The 19,054-nt window shown below is 45.9% G+C and overlaps 8 protein-coding genes across 8 annotated transcripts; 3 read left to right on the forward strand and 5 right to left on the reverse strand.

The window, feature by feature from the left end:
- Nucleotides 1-55: 55 nt before the first annotated feature.
- F4822DRAFT_432941 (uncharacterized protein) lies at nucleotides 56-2,216 on the reverse strand (the record flags this gene model as incomplete). Its single annotated transcript, XM_051461742.1, has 4 exons — nucleotides 56-524; nucleotides 685-1,304; nucleotides 1,461-2,087; nucleotides 2,157-2,216. The coding sequence occupies 4 exons, from the start codon at nucleotides 2,214-2,216 to the stop codon at nucleotides 56-58; spliced, it is 1,776 nt and encodes a 591-aa protein (XP_051310169.1).
- A 551-nt stretch (nucleotides 2,217-2,767) lies between these two features.
- F4822DRAFT_415016 (uncharacterized protein) lies at nucleotides 2,768-4,834 on the forward strand. The gene is made up of 5 exons (XM_051459192.1): nucleotides 2,768-3,210; nucleotides 3,345-3,421; nucleotides 3,485-3,861; nucleotides 3,940-4,004; nucleotides 4,075-4,834. The coding sequence occupies exons 1-5, from the start codon at nucleotides 3,003-3,005 to the stop codon at nucleotides 4,452-4,454; spliced, it is 1,107 nt and encodes a 368-aa protein (XP_051310170.1). The 5' UTR covers nucleotides 2,768-3,002; the 3' UTR covers nucleotides 4,455-4,834.
- On the reverse strand, nucleotides 4,835-5,886 carry F4822DRAFT_415020 (uncharacterized protein). Its single transcript, XM_051459193.1, has 5 exons — nucleotides 5,664-5,886; nucleotides 5,489-5,608; nucleotides 5,215-5,405; nucleotides 5,027-5,147; nucleotides 4,835-4,972 (listed from the first exon to the last, which is right to left on the reverse strand). The coding sequence occupies exons 1-5, from the start codon at nucleotides 5,703-5,705 to the stop codon at nucleotides 4,910-4,912; spliced, it is 537 nt and encodes a 178-aa protein (XP_051310171.1). The 5' UTR covers nucleotides 5,706-5,886; the 3' UTR covers nucleotides 4,835-4,909.
- Nucleotides 5,887-7,114: 1,228 nt separating this feature from the next.
- F4822DRAFT_362569 (uncharacterized protein) lies at nucleotides 7,115-9,236 on the forward strand. The gene is made up of 2 exons (XM_051456133.1): nucleotides 7,115-7,833; nucleotides 7,889-9,236. The coding sequence occupies exons 1-2, from the start codon at nucleotides 7,449-7,451 to the stop codon at nucleotides 8,995-8,997; spliced, it is 1,494 nt and encodes a 497-aa protein (XP_051310172.1). The 5' UTR covers nucleotides 7,115-7,448; the 3' UTR covers nucleotides 8,998-9,236.
- A 238-nt stretch (nucleotides 9,237-9,474) lies between these two features.
- On the reverse strand, nucleotides 9,475-11,310 carry F4822DRAFT_438415 (DUF1760-domain-containing protein; the record flags this gene model as incomplete). The annotated part of the gene is made up of 2 exons (XM_051462516.1): nucleotides 9,475-10,410; nucleotides 10,468-11,310. The coding sequence occupies 2 exons, from the start codon at nucleotides 11,308-11,310 to the stop codon at nucleotides 9,475-9,477; spliced, it is 1,779 nt and encodes a 592-aa protein (XP_051310173.1).
- Nucleotides 11,311-11,799: 489 nt separating this feature from the next.
- F4822DRAFT_415027 (glycoside hydrolase family 5 protein) lies at nucleotides 11,800-14,426 on the reverse strand. The gene is made up of 5 exons (XM_051459194.1): nucleotides 13,788-14,426; nucleotides 13,689-13,730; nucleotides 13,535-13,637; nucleotides 12,858-13,471; nucleotides 11,800-12,794 (listed from the first exon to the last, which is right to left on the reverse strand). Exons 1-5 carry the CDS (start codon nucleotides 13,851-13,853, stop codon nucleotides 12,222-12,224), a joined length of 1,398 nt encoding a protein of 465 aa, XP_051310174.1. The 5' UTR covers nucleotides 13,854-14,426; the 3' UTR covers nucleotides 11,800-12,221.
- F4822DRAFT_415030 (mannose 6-phosphate receptor domain-containing protein) lies at nucleotides 14,427-16,391 on the reverse strand. The gene is made up of 2 exons (XM_051459195.1): nucleotides 15,096-16,391; nucleotides 14,427-15,017 (listed from the first exon to the last, which is right to left on the reverse strand). The coding sequence occupies exons 1-2, from the start codon at nucleotides 16,023-16,025 to the stop codon at nucleotides 14,862-14,864; spliced, it is 1,086 nt and encodes a 361-aa protein (XP_051310175.1). The 5' UTR covers nucleotides 16,026-16,391; the 3' UTR covers nucleotides 14,427-14,861.
- Nucleotides 16,392-16,564: 173 nt separating this feature from the next.
- On the forward strand, nucleotides 16,565-19,043 carry F4822DRAFT_415033 (ERG4/ERG24 ergosterol biosynthesis protein). The gene is made up of 3 exons (XM_051459196.1): nucleotides 16,565-17,203; nucleotides 17,284-17,588; nucleotides 17,654-19,043. The coding sequence occupies exons 1-3, from the start codon at nucleotides 17,118-17,120 to the stop codon at nucleotides 18,742-18,744; spliced, it is 1,482 nt and encodes a 493-aa protein (XP_051310176.1). The 5' UTR covers nucleotides 16,565-17,117; the 3' UTR covers nucleotides 18,745-19,043.
- Nucleotides 19,044-19,054: the final 11 nt, after the last annotated feature.

The raw sequence follows: 19,054 nt of genomic DNA on the forward strand, positions 1-19,054 counted from the left end.
TTATCCAAGTACCTCCCAGAAACAGGGTATGCGCAGTGTGCTAAGGCCCGGGCGGTTAAGGTAAGGCACCAAACGCCATAATGATAGCGTCCACAGTATGGTAAGCGACATACGGTAAACCCATGCTCAATCTCCCATAAGCAATGCTGAACTTATACATATCTTCCGATATACCACCTCTACTGGCCAGGACGTCGCCTGCTTCGCCCAAGAGTCGGTCTGACCTTTGATCGAACTCGCGGCCCCATCCAGACCCCTTGTTATCGCGAAGCAATTCTTGATGCCAGAGACTGTGGAGGTCGCGTATTGTAGGTGCCAAGTCTTCGCTCACACCAAGAGGTTGCTTTTTTGCCAGTTGCGCAGAGCCATCCTCGATCATGTCATACCATAATTTGAAAAATTTACCAGTTGGAGATGCTGGCAAATTAGTCTGATTCCTGGCTCTCTTGAGCCCACAGACAATCGGTTCAGCAATGGCGGCCTCTGTTATCTGGGACTTGGCTGCACGGTAAATCTCCCATGTCCTGCATTCGGAATATCAGCAACTTGATGAATATACGAATAAAAATGTAAGAGGGAGGTCATGGCGGGGAAGAGCCCAGGCAGGCTCCGCATATGCGGGTTGCACGGGAGCAATATCTACCCCTATATCCTAGATATGAGTTCCCATCGGATGTAACTCACCATTCCCAGAATTGGGGATATCGGTTTATATATAGCTCTAGTGTCTCAAAGACCCGCCTGTGACGAGCACGACAAAAGCTATAAGGTGGCGAAGTGGATGAGATGCGCCCATCCTCACGATTATGCATTCGTGCTCGATGATGGCCCCTGAATATTTCGCAGAGCATGGTCGACAGGATAGTAGATGTAATTTTTATAGTCTGCGTAATATTGTTTCCAGGTGGATACAAAAGACGGAGTAAGTTACGAGTTTCCCCAGTAAAGATGTCGGTATGAAGGTCCATTACGTCATTTGGCAGAGCAGACCCAATGAGGGAGTCCATGCCCTCATTGTCCAGCCACGCAGCACCATCACGGCACATATAAGCAGAACCAATAGTATCCAAAGCACGAGCTGCGATAACAAGATCGGGATCTAACCCATGTTCGATAGCGGCTTTCCTTGGTGTCTTAAAGGACCTCGCGTTCTCACAACCATTCATAGCGTGGAGATACGCGAGCGCAATCCTCCAGAAGCAACGGTCTTCGCCAGATTTAGTGTCTTCGAGTGTCGGCACAGATTCCCGTGCGAGAGCCTCGAAAGCGGCTAGACGGTCGTTGAATTTATTCTGACCTTTTGCCTGCAGCATTATTGCGGTTAACAAAGCCCACAAATGATATTTTATCAAGAGTTCCAGTTCAAATATGACATGGGAGAGATACAAGGAATCTCATTTATATGTGGGTCATAACAGGGAGCTTGGCCCGCGATGTAATCGGAAAAAGGGGAGACGTACCCAGTCGACACCAGTCATAGCCGAGTATACATAATCTTCTCTTAGAGTGTTTGGCTCGAAGGTGAAAGCTTGACACATCATCAAGTAGAATGGAAACTGTACGATGATCGGAGGGTCACACTCAAGGCCGGTAAGCAGTTTACCCCAGGATTTGAAGTGGTCATCTCCGCCAGCCCTTGATGCATGAAGTTGGATTGATAAATCAACCGGATCGTTGTTATCATTCGCAGCCAAGAGTATGGCAGCGCCAATCTCGAGAGTACTTTGGTATGTCAGTTCGATAGCGTCGAGATCATGCAAGCCAAAACTGGACTTCCTCTCTTTTTCAACCAATGTATGGAACTCGGCAGCAAACGGCCTAACAAGTTCCAGGACTTCTGTCCCTGGTTTATAATTTGCCAAAGCATTCTTGACCCATTGAGCGACATCAGTCGTCAATGCATAGGTCCCAATGTGTCGTCCTGTTGCTGGTCGCGGAGGACATGGCTTGACTTCGCTCTCTAGCCATACCCGCCCGGGGCAGCAATGACCCGGCCCATTTCCGTTGTTTACAACAACAGGTGAATTATCTGGACATTGATCATGAGTTGCAAGGTTGGCGTCGACACCACTTCCCTTCAGAGCAGCCTATATTTACTGTCAACGATTGTCCTCGTGCGCAGTACCTAGGTAGTGTCAGTTTTCATTGTCGCTTACCATGGCATCCCCTGTATACCTCATCTTCCGCGTATTTATCATAAACTCTGCTGCAGCCATGACGGATATTACAATAGTGAGTTATGAATCCAAGGAGCACACAATTAGTCTGTTTAGAACGATATCCGTATTTAGTAACATCATTCTGCAGGAATACCTCTTGTTACTTATACCTGGACCCCAACTGGCATTTTGCTCGTCGGGTTATTTTACCGAGCTAAGTTAGAGCCTCTGTATCCATCTAAAAGTCGCGATATCTGTGCCCCGGCGGAAGTTACACGAACCAACGGGCTCGTGCTATGGTACGTGTGCGCTATCCGTGCCGTAATTCAAGCAGGCTACTTGCACTCGTTGGTTGTCCCGACGCTTACTCGTAACACTCGCATGTAACACTTTAGATACTAATACACGAATAGAAATAACCACCGACAGCCTGCACCCAATACGACCAGGGGATTGGTTGGTTCTAGGTCGGCGACCTACCAGCCTGCCTAATCTACGGCAAGACATCTTTTCGGCTTACGTTAGACTGTTGTGCGACCCCTTTCATGGCTGCTAACTAACGTAAAATTGAAACATAAATCAATACATATATATATATATAGAAACATATGCTCAACCGTTTAATATCCTAATTTTTAACTCATACGGTTTCTAAGTAGATACTATTATTTTAAAGCAGGCTAGCTAACAAGTAATGATTAAAATACATCCTCTTCCTATCCTCCTTCGCTAGTTCTTACTAACATATCTTCTTATGCGGAACGTACGCTTTTATTTCGCCGGCTTTGAACACTGAACAGCTAATTATCTTGAAAACTGGGCGTATCTGAACATAAACTCGACATGTCTACTAAAACCGAGGTTCTTCCTACCGGCATATCTAGGCTCGCTGTCAATGCCGTAGTAATTACTACCATACTCACGGCCCTAGGTATCATCCTAGCTGTTCTACGATTCAAGCTTCGAAAAAGGGAAGCAATCGGAGTTGACGACTATGTTTTAATGGCAGCACTTGTTTTCTTATCCCTTCAACTTGCCTTTTGTTATATGAGTATGCTATTTCTTGATTACTACATCACATCGGGACGGGCATCTTTACTCCAATTGATTATGGCCCCTGGTTATACCTAGTTAACACCACCACCACATTTGGACCTAGATATGGCTGCTAATCTTCTGATAAAGTCGGCTTTCTAAGCGGAGAAGGTTGGGAAACCGAGGATTTGGTCCAACGACCAGAAAGAGTGACGTGGATTCTGAAGGTCAGTCGTCGCATTTGATCATGGGGTATAAAGTGACCAAATCGTTTTAACTCACCGCCACAGTTGATCTATTTCCCGGAGCTCAGCTATACTGTGGTGGTCGTATTGATCAAGACCTCGATCTTATACTCCTATAATCGCATATTTGGGCGCGTCAAAACGACAAGATACCATATCTACGCCCTGTTAGGGCTTACCTGGGTCTGGGGTATTGTGTTTTTCTTCATAATCATATTTCAGTGCACTCCGGTCGATAAGGCCTGGATTCCGGCTAAACCAGGGCATTGTTTTGCGACAGTTCCTTTTCTGTGGGGGAACTCCATCTCAAACTTCGTCATAGACTGGTTAATTCTTGCTGTACCTGTTTTACCGGTCCTCAGGCTGCAACTTTCTCTCACACAGAAGAGCCTTGTAGGACTGTCCTTTTTATTTGGATCATTGTAAGTCTGGCCCCTACCAAGGAACTATCAGAGCATCTACCCGCGCCCTAGACTATCTATTACTAATACTTACCATAGAGCATGCATCGCAAGCACGATCCGCTCGGTGAAGACGAGCACATTTGACGAAAGTAACCTTGGCAGTATGTTAATCAAGAGGATAAGGAGCCTCTTTCTATTCTAGGGGAGCCGAAGCTAACACGAGTATACTAGTTTCTGACTATAACGCGTCGATTTGGGTGTATATCGAGGCGCCGCTAGCTACAATATCTTGTTGTCTCCCCTTTCTAAGCCGACTCTTTGGCATCAAATCCACCCAATTCGTTAAACGAATCAAAAGCCACATCACGAAGGGCTCTGACACTGGCGCTATGCGTATTCATAGCGAAAATAGTAGCGGGCCAGCGGATATAAGCCTCGAGGACCACAAGCACCTAGTTCCGCAATCTCAGTCGATACATATGAACACCACTACTACAGTGGAGAGCCGCGTAGCGGGACAAGGCGTGCATGATATGAATTCTTATAACTTCTCCGTCGCAGCACCAGCAAGGACTTTGTCAAGAGGCGAGCCCACAACTTCCCTAGTGTGACATAGCGACGGCAGATGATTATGGACTATGATATGTAACTCGAATCATATTACTATGCGAACAAACTCGGAGGAATAGGCGCCTTATGCCTGGGTAACAAATGAAGGGCTCGGATTCAGTGGCGGCTTTAGGTGAGGCAGATAGGGTACACAACCAAGGGCCAATTGTGGATGTTGAGTTTAACGATTCTAATATATGAGCTAGGACTTACCCCATGGAGTGATCATATGGTGGTATAACTACCTAGGTAAATTTATTGTTCCCCGTTATTATTAACGAGAAGCAGAAAAAAAAAAACTTTTCGGTTATAAGGAAGAGCAGGGAGATAAGTAATGAATCTTTTGGTTATGAATTCCAATCAAGTAATGTCAATACATAATAACTCGAATACGTTCCAACTGTTCAATCTATGTTGTACCTTGAATGATCACCTGATACCTCATTCAAAAGCCTCTCTATAGCCTATCGGGCTTTGGGGGTGCGAAGAGATGGGCAATGCCTCCGAACACCGTGATGAACTTCACAATAGATTAACAGATGCTTAGTACGACGTTTCATAAATAGAGACTGACCACTTCATCAAAAAATCGGAAGTATAGAGGCAAGGCGAGGTATGTTTCCGCATCGTAGAAAGCCCTTAGTAGGTGCCAAATGTTTCCAAATTTCCCCTTCGAAAAAACATCATTGAAGAATCTGCAGGAATGAGTTGGGTCTTTGTATACCAAACATGAAGATATACTAAGCATATGGACACACTCACAAAGCCTTGTACATGCCCGCAGGGTCTGGTCTCTCCCGGAAACAGAGTCTTTCGCCTTTGAAACCCCTGACACCATGGACGACCCGACGAGGTATGAGTACCTCGGGATCTCCAGCTTTCAAAATAATCTTCTCTCCGTTGAGAGTGATTTCCAATCTCCCTTCGAGGACGCTCAGGTGCTCTGCATGATCCTACAAAGAAGCATTAGTATGTAGTCCATATGTAGTGATATCGAACGTGTCTAGGCCGTTTTTTGACCATTTCCTTTACTAACCTTGTGCCAATGGGGTGGGATATAGAGAGCTTCTTCGCCGATACTGATAGTGTCCATGGCATATCTATTGATCGAATCTTCCGGCTCGGCTTCGTCAATTTTAATTTGCATGGTAATGCCCTTCCAGTGTTAGGTACCCTTATACTTAACCTGTGTACTTGATTGTTCACTGTACCTGTCCCACCCCAAGGGTCTTTAGAAGTTTGAATTCACTCATCTTAAATAGGACCAAATACGTCTTCACAATGACCTGTTTTAAATCGCCTGATATTCAATCTATACCGGTCGGGCTTGGGAGTGAGGTTTGCAATGGGAAGGCGATCGAGTGTTAAATTGTAATTATGAACAAATAAGTTTTACGTACTTACCTGGGTATTTAAGTAGATATATACCCCTTGCTATATTATATACTTAGGTACCTACCTAGGCAGGTAGCGGGATACATTCATATGTATCATCAAGATATCAAAACGTACATGTACTTTGTAACGGAAACTTATAAAAAAAATGAATTTTGATAAATTATTAATGAAAAAAAAAAAAAAAAAAAAACATTTGATCTATTTTATCTCTTTAAGAAGTAATAATTTTAATTCCTTATAACGTTATTTACTTTAATATCATAGTACATTTAACAGATATAGGAGTAGCAACCTTTTTAGCCTAAATTAGTTTAGCGCCGACAAGCTTAATTGGGCAATGTTCAGTTTTATAGATCCGTTTTAACCTTTCAAAGTCAATCTATGCCATCTTTAAAAGGTATAAACCTCTTCGGGTCAACAAGACGATTGGCAAATTCCCCGTGTTAAATGGTAATCTCATATCCACCTTACAATATGAATTATATCTCTTTGCTGTAAACGAGGAATGAGAGGTTAGGATGAGAAGGGGTTGGGGGCGATACAAAAAGAAATTAGGAAGATAGCACCATCCATCCATCCATCCATGAAAATGTGATGGCAAAAGATCCTGGTCAACTCCAAGCCTCGCAGGTTACACAGCATAACACAGAGAAAAGCAAAAATCAGCAACACCAGCCATTCTTTTTTCGAATCCAGAAGTCAAGGTCGCTAGCACTTTATCGCTCGTATTTTTGCAATGGAATGCCTTGACTCGACTCGACTCGACTCGACTTAACTCGATGTCTATATCTTATCCTTACTTTCATACTTCAGGGTATAGCTCGTAAGGCGGACGGGCTATGCAACAACGTATCGTCATGCAACCCCGTGAAGAAACCCAAGAACGTGTTTCGATCTACGATCCTACTTGATACGACGCACCTGCATAAGTGTGGGTTTGCTCCAATCGCATTCGCTGTATCAGTCCCAAGGGGAAGGTATAAGACACTTAAGCGCCCAGTATCCCTTGCTCTTTAATCGTAGGGCATCAAGTGATTCCAAAATGATTTTCGCATGTAGATTTCCCATGGATTCCTATCTTAGATTTCTTCACGTTGTCATATATTTCAAATGCGCCATGATAATTTTTAACGATGACGATGACAATGACTGACAGGAATACGGGATCTGAATCTACGGTACGAAATGTTAGACACGGGAGTGATGCTGGTGCGTCAACCTATTTATTATCGAGCGCCGAAAACTCCGAGTCGAATGAATCACCTTCAAGGTCGCCACCCCGCGCATTCGAGAAAATAGATGCTCGCGGGGATATCGAGGTCATATATGGGCAAGAGGTCACCGATGATACCCGACAATCTTACGAGACTGGAAAAACCGGACTTTTAATCTCCAAGAAGGATTCTCGATCAACGAGTGCGACTATTCCCGTACCGAACGATGACCTCTCCGCCCGCGACGGCAAGGCAGCGAATAAAGCCCGCAGCAAGCCTAAGAAAGAAGGATTCGATGCTTGGTGGTGGTGGGAAATAGGGGCAACAGCGTTCAGTTTCATCACCGTTATCCTCGTCATCATTTTCCTTAGTCGAATCGACGGGATGCCCTTGGCCGACTGGAATCGGCGCATTCAGCCCAACACTATAATATCCATCCTCACCACCGTTATTAGATCATCTATGATGATTCCGGTAGCATCATGCATCGGCCAATACAAGTGGTGGCACTTCAGACGGCCCGAGAAACTGAAGGACCTTCAAAGCCTGGACGAGGCAAGTCGGGGGCCATGGGGCTCCCTTATGTTACTTTTCGACATCAAGCTTTGGGGGCCGACCATTGCTTTTTATCTTGGTGCAGTTACCATTCTGGCTTTAGGGATCGAACCGAGCGCCCAGCAGATCCTCGCATTTCCAACACGGCAAGCTCAATTACCCAATATCACGGCGGGGATTGGTGCAGTGACAAATTGGACGACTGAGGCCTCAGGTAAGAGCTGCTCTGGAATATGAATTGATAGGGTCCCGACTAACTTTATATCCAGCTTCCACAGACACATCATTACCATGGACCCGTTTCAAAGCCGCTGTTCTAAATGGCGGTATTGGTTCGCCTCAGCCAGCCGACTTTTACTGCCCCACACCGGCGACGCAATGTTCTTGGGACGACTTCACGACCCTAGCTCTCTGCGGCGACATAACGGATTTCTGTAATAACACAAGCGCGGTCAATGTAACGTGTTGGACTAACAACACCATAGCATCTCAATGCGGCAGCACCGAAGACGCGCAAGTATGCAACTACACCTTTCCGTTAGATTCATCTGCGCCCCCAATATATCTCGGCCATAATAGCAGTAACGTCGTACCCATGCTACTATCCGGCTTCGGAGATCAATGCAAACCGAATCTCCAGTACGGATTTTGGACGTCAGTCGAAGAAGGCGGGTTCGCGGGGACGAAGCTTGGTATTGTACGACCGCCATCAATTCAGCAAAGCTATTCCCCCGACGAAGTTGAGCTTTATCTCATCACTTGGCAATGGTGCGCAAGGACAGTTCATAACCTCACAGCTACACCCGGCGGTGTCGAGTTCCACTCTATGACCGAAGAGAATTTGGTAACGAAATCGACGGATCGAGGTTGGATCCTAGAAGCGCCATCAACTGGGTTACAGTATTACTCTTATGCGCCTAACTGGTTCGACTTCCTGGAGGATTCTTTCACCTCCGATATTCTCGCCAGTGCGCCTGATATGAAGAACCTCACGAGAAATATCGCAGATACTATCAGTAACTTAGTCACAAGCAACAATACCATTCGCAGCCAAAATCTTCGAACAGTACCGGGAAAGGCATATCATGAAGAAGTATACATCCATGTTCGTTGGTATTGGCTTATCCTCCCTATCCTCGAAACTGTCTTGACGGGTATCTTCCTTGCGGCATCTATTGCGCTTAGTCGTCATCAACCGCTATTCAAGAATTCGATCTTGTCTTATCTAGCCCACGGACTCGAGGGATGGAGGAGAGGGGAACCCGACGTGGAATACCCGGAGTCGACGGATAAGTTACAGGGTATACTGGGTGAACGGACTGCGAAACTTGATCGTGGAGGTGATGGTCAGCTAAAGTTGAGGAGGTGCGTTACTTAACCGTCGCATAGGATTGTTAGAAGCGTCGTTTCGATGAATTTAAAACCGGTACGGATCAATTGTGAATGTGTAATATTGGTTACCAATAGTAACCATGGTTCTAGAGTGATCCATTGGTAGTAGTTCCTAGTCGGCGATTAGCATTATATAGAAAGACCGTGAATGCGGGGTGATATGAAAGGCTCGATTGATTTCATTTGGACATTTGTCGCTATTGACTCGAGTCTAACTAGCTGTTCTAGCTTTTATGTTAAACTAGAATCCTTTTCGTAGGCGAGTATAAGTTCCTTCATGATGGCTGAGTGATCTGCAAAAGGAAAACACCCCACGATACGACAAACTAAGTTGCATCTGCTGTCTTCAGGTCATGATCATCTCACTACCTACACAAGTAGTTATCCTACTTCTATCTTCAGAAGATTAAGTCCGATTTTACCAAGGCTCCAATTTCTCAAAAAGCCGGCTCGTGGTGTCGCTCTATTGTAGACCTAGGCTTCGCAGTCGATCCGTTAATATGCTGAGCTGCATCTGATCTTCGCCATCTGCACCATCGGCCTTCCGGAGCTTCTCCGTCGCAGCAATCAAAGGCTCCACAAATCGTTGTCCGACAGCAGCACCCATACCCGCTGGTACGAGCTCCTTGAAGCCAGTGAAGAGTAGGTAAGCAAAGTTCGCGACCTGTAAGAGGAATATGTGATTTTGGGCCCAGAATTCCACTAGATCCTCAGCACTCGATCCATTAAGGGACAACATGTCGGGGAATAAGAAATATTGAAGCTTCTCAATGACGTCGGGCGATGAAAATTGATTTGATCGGTTCCCTTGCTTAGCAGCGATGATTTCTTCTTTAAGCCATGTGATGGCGCACGCTTTCAGGGAAGCAAACATGCAATTTTCTAATAAATCCTCTAGGATTTCTAATCGGATCTGGTCGTCGGGTTCGGCGTGGAGAAGGGAGCCAGCATAGGTGGTAGCGGCATTCCTAACTTGGATGTCTGGATGGAATACGGAGATGAGTGTTAGGTTGTGGTGATACGCCATTAGAATTGGCTCTTCTCCCCTCTTTATTAAATTGCGATGCTCGAGTCCAAGGCCGATGGCTAGCAAAGCATCAGCGATTCCAGGGCTAGAAATGATCTCCGATTGTACTTCCCTTCCGAGAAATCTTCCCAGCATTGAAGCGTGATCTGGGAAGATATGCATGTCGGGTTGTGGGCTGTCTGAACTGAAGACATCTTTTGAGAAGATCCAGTAAGCGATGAGACATACTGCCCCACCAGCGGACAGGTGAATCTCATCGGCCGATGAGAAGTCGTCGAAAGCTGCTAGAGGGTCAATGTGTACTGGACCCTCAAAGATGCTCTTCACGAACTGGCCTTCACATTTATCTAGGCCAAGATCTCGCAATAAGGCCTAGGTGATGTTAGCATGGACGAGGTAATCGGATGTGGGGAGCTGAAGGAAGCTTACAACTAAGTGCCCAACTACTGCATCACGTTTTTGCAATTCTTCATTTTCCCGGAAGGCTTCTGTTGTCGTCTTCTTGCCTGGTATTGTCTTTTGCGGGTTATAGACTTCTAACAGTCGGGGTGACCATAACATATCATGCGCATTGACAAATCGTTGTAAGATACACGTGACGAAGGCCTGCAATAATTTTCGTTGCATGGCATCTTCCTTCGGATCCTCTTGCTCAGCCTCAGGATCAGGTGCGTTCTTTGATGAGTCCCCATCCTGATCGGGGTTGACGACATTAATGCTGGATTTTCGGCTAGGTAGAGGTGGTCTCTTGCGACCTGAGAGGGAGTAGACTAGGTTGATAACCGATGCAGTCATCTCTGGCGTAGGCTGATAGGCCTCAAACACCTTCACTAGAGAGGGTCCTAGAAATCTGGAGGGGTACTTGGTCTTGATACGCTGGTGGAGAATACCTAGCATGCCAAGTAGAATGATGAACTTTCCGGGGATTTTAGAATCAGGGATGACTCCGGGATCTTGGGTATCGACGATCACTTCATCATTCCAAGCGACAGCAAGTCCCTCCAAAGCTTCCATGACCTTGATGACGACTTCGCGGGGGTTACCTAGACGAGCTACTGTCTCAAGACATCCCTCGGATCCCTCTATGTTTAGAAGCATCTGTACAAGATCCCAACCAATTTCTTGGGTGAGTTCGGCATTCTGGAGAATTTCGTCTAATGCGGGTAGGATTTCCGGAGAGGTAACATGGTACTGGAGAATGGTAAGGTACGTGAAGCGATCTTCCTTTGATGCTTCTTGTATGGCTTTGATGGACTCCGCCAATTCAGGCATCTTGTATATGTATATGTTTATTAAGAGTTTGGCGGGGTATGGTAAATTGCGATTTATCGTTAGAAAAAAGGAATATCAAAGTAGAGAAGGTGCAAGATAAGACAAGAGTGAACAAAGCGTCAGGAACGAGGCTTAGAATCTAGAATCGGACTAGCGGTTGGGGTTGACGATCTGAATGTTAGGAAAGAGCGTTGAAACGCGCCAGCGGATCTGCAATGACGTGGGTGAGGGGACATCACATGTACCTAAACAGGTCTAGGTACTTTCTCAGCTCCATCTAAATACAGGAAGGTACGAACTACAGTGTATACAGTTCCACTTAAACCGTACCACTTGCATCCTTGGAAGCCTTTAGAGTTCATCTTAGTGGATCTTACTGCGGGTAATACCCGTCTTTAACGCTTGCAAATACAGTGCGAACGAAGACTCGGTAAACTTAAAACTCGACACTTGATGCTCTTCTCTTCTTTTCATCCTTCATCAACATTCACAAAGAAAAGAACATGAACTCGAGTTTTAAACCAAGTCAGGGGTGAAGCGACGATCAATTGAATATATAGATTTCCACTAATGGATTATACCGTCATCTTATTCATTCTCTTTTTATATAATAGGAAACAGTTGGTGAATTATACGAGGTATTTCGACGATCCACCACCAATATGTAGACCGCCGAGGATTACGGCATCACTAGAAGCATCTTCACTATTGGTTCCGTAATAACCATATACTCGTTATCGATCAAAGTATATACATGCGCTGCATAATCGCTAATACTACAGACATAATCTCATGAGAACATAGTTCCTACCGAGAAGCCATTACTTCCGTCAGGTGTAAGTGCCGACCGTCATTCCCTAACTTGAGGCAAAACATCTGTCGTTTTTACGATCTTCGAAATGCCATATTTCTCAACGTAAAAGCAAAGAAATCAACGCGCAACCCAGAAGAATCGTCGATACCCGAGTCGAAGAAGATCCACCTGTAGCTGTAGTAGCAGTCGGTGACTGAATCGGAGTTTGGGATTGGGTCTGGGGTTGCGATTTTGTAGTTGTCGGCCTGGCCAGATCAATACTGTACGACTGGCTACCTGGCGTCCCGGCCGCGACTATCAAAGTTGTTAAACTAGACGGTATCGATGTCGTGTGAAGCGTGGTGGTTTCTGGATCGATCTTGACCGTAACTACTGGTACACTGGTCTGTGCCAATGTAGTTGCAGAAGTCGGATTGGCGGGGAGAGTTGAAGATGACGGTGGTGTTGATGGCTCGGGGCCTGCCGCTCCGGTGTCCTTAGAATTCACCCATGTTGCGATGAGGCATTGGGACATCAATTGATTATCGACCAGTCGTCCGTTTTGCTTCGAGGGTGTCATGCTCATAACATACGAAGTGTCGAAACTACCGGCTCCCCAACCCACTAGGCCTACAAAAACGTCCGAATTTTTGTTGATGAGAGCGTTTTGTGCGCAAAACGAGCCGAGACACTATGATGGGCTTCATTAGGAGCCGCTTATTAATTGTTTCGGAGAGTCAGTTTCGTGACTTACAGAGGCGTCCTGTGATGCTCCCGTCTCACTAATGAATCCTTTCCTCCCCTTCTCTCTTAAGAACTGTGCGATAGTGGTAAATGCATCGGTATTATCCGTTGTGCATTTGGAATGCGTCCCAGAATTGTCCTCGTCCAAGTATTTATGGATATCTAGAATCAGATCATCCGTCGTCCCATCTGGGTTCTTAATATCCAATAGTTGGTCCGCGCCACCGCTGTCGGCTAACGTCGCTGCGCTATCAAAGTTGGTCCCAGGCAACAAGATCATATGAGACGTTGCACCTGCTTCTCGAATTGCAGTGACGACCTTTTGACAAGTGCTCGCCCACACACCGACATCGAGATCGTGTGGCTCGTTCATGAGTTCGAATACGATATTTTGGTTCTTGGCATATTTCGATGCCAACTGCTTCCAGAGGCTAACGAATTGGTCGTCCGTCGGCCCGCCTTGTCCGATAATACCGCCATTCCAACGGGCAAAGTTGTGGACATCAATCATGCAGTGTGCCCCTGTTGCGAGACAAGCTTGCACCAGCTGGTCGTATCTTGCTAGGTTGCCGCTATCAAGATTGCTTCCAAGTTTGTTGTTCACCAGAAACTGCCATGATATTGCTACGTGGGTTCGTCAACACGCCGTTCTCTAGGTAGAGTATAGGGAATTAAGGATGGGCATACGTAATCTGAGGATGTTGATACTGTCGTCCTTGACGAAGTGCTGCATTTGCGCAATCCCATCGTTGTTTAATGGGAGTTGAGTCGAGCCCGTAGAGCATGACCCCTTGATCCCCAGTTAACTTAATTATCGATTCATAGTTGAATGATTCCTTACATCAATTTGACATCCAAAGTCTCCTCCGGCTATGGCGACTCCCTACAAATCCCATCAGCATTTATGCATTTATCATACAACCGCACAACTTATACGCACCAAAAACTGGACCCTGGCAAGAACAACACGAGCGGCGGCCACCAAGAAAAAAGTCTTAAAATGCATATTTAATACAGATGCCTACGAATCGAAATGAAAGTAATGATATGGCGAAGAATAAAATAAAACGAGTGAAGGTCCCGCCGACGAACGAACGTAAAGGTAAGAAACGAAAGGTAGAAAGTATAAGCGAAAGAAAAGAGCTGAGTCGTGAGGCTCAAGCAGAAGAACGTAGACGTTGATCCATCGGATCCATGATGGGTGATCCGTCTTACTCGCATCGGGGATTTAAAGAAAAAAAAAATCTATCAGCTTTGTGTAATGGGGCTAGAACAAGCCCACATCATGCTATGGATGGCAGGGCCCTCGTTGGGTGGGATTTCAGGATTTTCAAACGCGAAGTGTCTCATATTGAGATTTTGAGATCAAAATTCGGCCAGACCACCCGAGTTTTACTACCAACCTAACCAAACGGGTTAGATATATTCAAGGCCATTACCTACCTAGATAGGTACGATAACAGTCGTCACGGATGAGCCACCGCCATGTTGATACTTGGTTATACTAGATCGGGTTATGATCGTGTCGAGTTGGATGAATTCGGAAGGGTTGGTAATTTATACGTTGCAAGATACAGCAAATTTGAGATATGCACCATTCAGGAGTTCTTATATCATGTCCCTTTTTTTGTCTTCAAGTTTTTACGTACATACTTACATACGTACAGCATTGTGTAATCGAATGACGAACAAGCTCACTCGTGAGATGATTGACCTTGAAACATGCTAAAAATTTCCCAGTTTCCCAAGACATACATTTTGCGCCGCCTACCTGCGTCAATAAAAAAAATAATAACACCCAATGAAGCATCCCAGAGCATCCCGAATTCTCCGTCGTTGATCCCATGTTTTCGTCCTATTGATGAAAACAAACGCCCACCAAATCGTTGTAACGTTTGGTTACTGAAATGTTGTCTAGTTCTAAGGACCAGATAAATGTGCTAGGAATCTATGTAGCATAGTAACATGCAAGAAACGAAAGAAAAGAAATGCCCGAGAACGAATAGATATAAAATCAATCTTCCCACTCCTCGTCGTATTGGTCGATCAGCCGGTTTTCGTCGTCGCGGTTGCTTCGACCTCTTCCGGACGGCGAACCCGAGACATAATGGTAGCCTCTTCGGCCGGGGAGGAAACGAGCACAAGAAGATGTGACGATAACGAAGAAATCCTATGTTGAGCATCTTAGTTAGCCCCATTTTCTCACTTTAAATGTAGAGACTTCCATGTCGTGATAAGAGCCACTTACACAAATGAAACTCCACACGCTAGCCCAGAGCGTATAGTTAGGTAGTTGTTTCCAACCTCTTGCGTGCGCTACTGTTCGCTGGTAGAAGATACCACCAAGTAGGTACACTAGGATGGCAATGGCGAATATAATCAAGAAAATCGAACCCGGTCCCACGCTGCCAGGTGAATGCGGTTCTACACCGGCACAGGCATGTTGCGACTTGACCTTGAAGAAGTAAGAACACTCTTCAGGATCCGTAGCAATGAAAGAAACCTGCGCCACACCAGCGCCCGGATCTCTATCACAACTAAAGAATATCGTAGCCGATTTTCTCCGCTTCGGTTCGTCCGTCTCCTTAGCTGGCGTCGCAGTGGCAGTTTTCGTCGCCGACACCGAATCCTCTTCCTCTTCGCGCTCGTAGTCAGATCCCCGATAAGCCGCGCCCTCGTGGATGGAACTTCTCTCCTCAATATCGGTTTCCCTCTTCTTGCTCTTCCCGCATGGTGATCCTCCGGTATATTGTAGGATAAGCTCTTTACCCCTCGAAACCAAGGCGCCGGATTGTAGACCCAAGCTATATATATCGCCTTTAGAAGTATAGTACGCGCTGACGTTCTGCCATTTGCTTGACTCTACGCCGATGACGTCTTCAACTGGTTCCACTACGGCGCCGCATATGTTCAATGTGAAGTTGGAACCGTAGTCGTATCCCTTAGCATGGTAGTTCCCTATAGGTGCTCCATTGCTATGCGCGGGTTTCGAGCCGTCTGGGTTCGCTTGGATAGCTATATCGGCTCTTAGGTCGAAAAAGGCGCCGGACGTCGAGGTAGCTGTACAAGCTGTGGACGTGGTCGTCTTATCGGCATCGGAGGCAAGGGAAACGGAGGCGAGGGAGAGGAAGGAGAGTAGCGCCGAGCATGCCAGCGCCGACCGTGAAGAGAAGCGCATGATTACGAAACGTGTTTTACGTTGAGGTTTTGTCGTAAAGGTGTATTTTGTAATATCACGAAACGACAGATTTTTAGTGGAACGCGCTCGCTGCGCTGGGCGGGTATCGGAATGGTCTAGTTCATCGGTTAGGGGATAGTATCGCGATCCGACACAACATTCGTGATGACGGGGCTTGATGCTATTTAGCCTTCGTTTTCGGATATAATGTAACTTCTTCTCGAAGTTCGTTCCGGTCTGTACAAATCAATGTTCAAGCCAAGTTGCCGGTGTTATTCTTAGTGCACTGCCCCATCGAAATCGAACGGGACCCCTGAATGGAAGATCCTACAGTACATATGAGCCTGTGGGCCTATGAGGTAAAAGGTAAACAGGTGAGGGTGTCGGGTAAGAGCTTGAGACTAAGAGTCGGGTACGTACACGTTTTAGTTGCCGCTAGTCTCCATGATTGGTTTTCAGATGATGGGACTAAACTTATCGGGTACTAGTACTTACTACAAGTATGTATTAAGACCTTCTTGATTGGTCATAGCAACGAAGGCTTTCTTTGAGGAAATAAGTCCTACACTACCCCTGATTTTATTATATGTTTATTGATTGGTATTCTGAGTTGAACATTGGATTGCCAAAGTATGCGAACTGATGAAATGGAATATAAAGGATACTTAAAAGTCAAGACTCATGAATGAAGAGTCTAAGTACTAAGGTACCTAGAGAACCGTTGTGGAACCGTTATGCTTATTTCAAGTGGGGCATCATGTCCAATATTAAAGTTATGTAATTTTCTGGCATCCCTACAAAAGCTTAAGGAAGGTAGGTAGTAGCGAAGTTAGAATATGGTGTCACCCGGAAGCCAAGATTACCGGTAGGAACCACCTACAATACTTTTTCTCTATCATCGCACCATACGGCACGGTCAACAGCCGGTCTTCCTTCCTCATCAATTTTACGGATTGGCTCCGTGTCGAATATCCGCGTCGTGAAGGAGGCCAAGCGAAAAAGACTTCCTCTTATAAAAGGAGGTCGCTCCTGTGGGAGAATAAGACGAGACACAAATTTCAGTATCATATCTCTAACTGCATAGTTTCGAGCATGGCGCCCAAATCGAAGAAATCAGCGCCTACTCCCGCGCCTGCGCACGACGCTCATGGCTCTCATGGTTATGAATTTGGTGGCCCGTAAGTACTTTTCACAATGTGTCCTATAGACGGTTTTCGAATCCGAGGTGATTGGAGCTAATTGAAGATATTTTGCTTAGATTTGGTACCGCCGCGATCACATTCGGCCTTCCAGTTCTCCTCTACCTATTCACCTTTGCCTGTAACGATGTCTCCGGTTGTCCTGCGCCGTCGCTATTAAGCCCGAAAACTCTATCCATCGAACAATTGAAGGCCGAGGTAGGATGGCCAGAAGATGGTATCTGGGGCCTAGCTAGCTGGAGAGTCACCGGCTGGACTGCGACGTACTACCTTTTCAGTGCCCTTTTATATCGTCTTCTACCTGCTACCGAGGTTGAGGGTACAGAATTATCGGGTGGTGGCAGACTCAAGTACAGATTTAACGGTGAGAAACCCGACTAAGATCTGTATAACTTCATAGGCAATCACCAGCTAATATAGTCATTATAGGCTTCTCCTCCGCTATATTTACCCTCGTCATTTGCCTTGCTGGTACAATTGCCCAAGGTGCCGAATTCCCATTGTGGACCTTCATTGCCGATAATTATGTACAAATCCTCACCGCCAACATCATCTTTTCCTACGCCCTCGCGACCTTCGTGTATGTCCGAAGCTTTTCCGTGAAGCCGGGCAATGCCGAACTCCGACGACTTGCCCCGGGTGGTTGCTCCGGAAATCTCATCTATGACTTTTATATGGGACGAGAGCTTAACCCCCGTGTAACGCTTCCTCTCATTGGTGAGATTGACATCAAAGAATGGACCGAGTTGCGCCCGGGTATGCTTGGTTGGATTATCCTAAATTGTGCTTTTATTGCTAAGCAATACCGCACTTTCGGTTTTGTGACCGACAGTATTGTCTTCATTACTATCGTACAGGCTGTCTACGTTCTGGATTCCGTAATCATGGAACCTGCTATTCTTACGACAATCGACATCATCAATGATGGTTTCGGATTCATGTTGTCGTTTGGAGATATCGTCTGGGTTCCTTTTATGTACAGCCAACAGACGCGATACTTGTCTACATACCCATTAACGCTCGGCTGGGCGGGTACTACGGCGGTGTCCGTTGTCCTAATTGCGGCCTTCTCTATTTTCCGCCTGAGCAACTTGCAGAAGAACATTTTCCGCACTAACCCTAACGACTCACGCGTTGCTCACATCACCTACATCGAAACCAAGACCGGGTCACGACTAATGACGTCGGGTTGGTGGGGTATTGCGAGACATATCAACTACCTCGGTGATTGGTTACAGTCTTTCCCATATGCTCTCCCTACTGGCTTCGCTGGCTACGCCATTTTGTCAGCCGGCACTCAAGCTGAAGGAGCCATCAAGGCTCTTGATGGAAGGGAAATTGTACAAGGCCCTGCCAAGTATTGGGGTATGATCTTTACCTACTTCTACGTTGTCTACTTTGCTGTCTTATTGGTTCACCGTGACCTCCGAGATGATGAGAAGTGCGCGAAGAAGTATGGTGAGGACTGGGAGAAGTATAAGAGCATTGTGAAATACAGGATCGTACCTGGTATCTACTAAGTTGAGCATGTAGGATAGGATGATCTGAGAAAGGTGGATGAAGCAGGATTAATGCATCGACGGATCTTGACACTGGATCGACGAAAACGCAAAAGAAAAGTGTATAGTATAATGAGTAGGCTGTTAAACGATATTATTAGGAAAATACATTGTGTATCGAATCGATACCCCTGATCAAGACACTGGCCTGCCTACATACAGGTACCTAGCTGGTAGATAAGGGGAAGGAAGCAACCTACCCCCGATATATTTGGCAAGAACTACATTTCTAGGTATCAAATAAAAGTACGTATCTTTCGCGAGTGCCCTC

This window comes from Hypoxylon trugodes (assembly GCF_022578975.1).
Source record: "Hypoxylon trugodes strain CBS 135444 unplaced genomic scaffold F4822scaffold_9, whole genome shotgun sequence".
NCBI lineage: Eukaryota > Fungi > Ascomycota > Sordariomycetes > Xylariales > Hypoxylaceae > Hypoxylon > Hypoxylon trugodes.

Bases quoted from the DNA above. Each gene is read 5' to 3' on its own strand.
- F4822DRAFT_415016 (XM_051459192.1), top strand. From the start codon at position 3,003: ATGTCTACTAAAACCGAGGTTCTTCCTACCGGCATATCTAGGCTCGCT. The intron at 3,862-3,939 runs GTAAGTCTGGCC...TACTTACCATAG, and splicing joins TCCTTTTTATTTGGATCATT to AGCATGCATCGCAAGCACGA. The intron at 4,005-4,074 runs GTATGTTAATCA...CGAGTATACTAG, and splicing joins TGACGAAAGTAACCTTGGCA to TTTCTGACTATAACGCGTCG.
- F4822DRAFT_415020 (XM_051459193.1), bottom strand. From the start codon at position 5,705: ATGAGTGAATTCAAACTTCTAAAGACCCTTGGGGTGGGACAG. The intron at 5,406-5,488 runs GTTAGTAAAGGA...GCTTCTTTGTAG, and splicing joins TCCCACCCCATTGGCACAAG to GATCATGCAGAGCACCTGAG. The intron at 4,973-5,026 runs GTCAGTCTCTAT...TCTATTGTGAAG, and splicing joins TCCGATTTTTTGATGAAGTG to TTCATCACGGTGTTCGGAGG.
- F4822DRAFT_362569 (XM_051456133.1), top strand. From the start codon at position 7,449: ATGCCCTTGGCCGACTGGAATCGGCGCATTCAGCCCAACACTATAATA. The intron at 7,834-7,888 runs GTAAGAGCTGCT...CTTTATATCCAG, and splicing joins TTGGACGACTGAGGCCTCAG to CTTCCACAGACACATCATTA.
- F4822DRAFT_415027 (XM_051459194.1), bottom strand. From the start codon at position 13,853: ATGCATTTTAAGACTTTTTTCTTGGTGGCCGCCGCTCGTGTTGTTCTT. The intron at 13,638-13,688 runs GTAAGGAATCAT...CTGGGGATCAAG, and splicing joins ACTTTGGATGTCAAATTGAT to GGGTCATGCTCTACGGGCTC. The intron at 13,472-13,534 runs GTATGCCCATCC...GAACCCACGTAG, and splicing joins TATCAACATCCTCAGATTAC to CAATATCATGGCAGTTTCTG.
- F4822DRAFT_415030 (XM_051459195.1), bottom strand. From the start codon at position 16,025: ATGCGCTTCTCTTCACGGTCGGCGCTGGCATGCTCGGCGCTACTCTCC. The intron at 15,018-15,095 runs GTAAGTGGCTCT...TGCTCAACATAG, and splicing joins GCGTGTGGAGTTTCATTTGT to GATTTCTTCGTTATCGTCAC.
- F4822DRAFT_415033 (XM_051459196.1), top strand. From the start codon at position 17,118: ATGGCGCCCAAATCGAAGAAATCAGCGCCTACTCCCGCGCCTGCGCAC. The intron at 17,204-17,283 runs GTAAGTACTTTT...TATTTTGCTTAG, and splicing joins GGTTATGAATTTGGTGGCCC to ATTTGGTACCGCCGCGATCA. The intron at 17,589-17,653 runs GTGAGAAACCCG...TAGTCATTATAG, and splicing joins ACTCAAGTACAGATTTAACG to GCTTCTCCTCCGCTATATTT.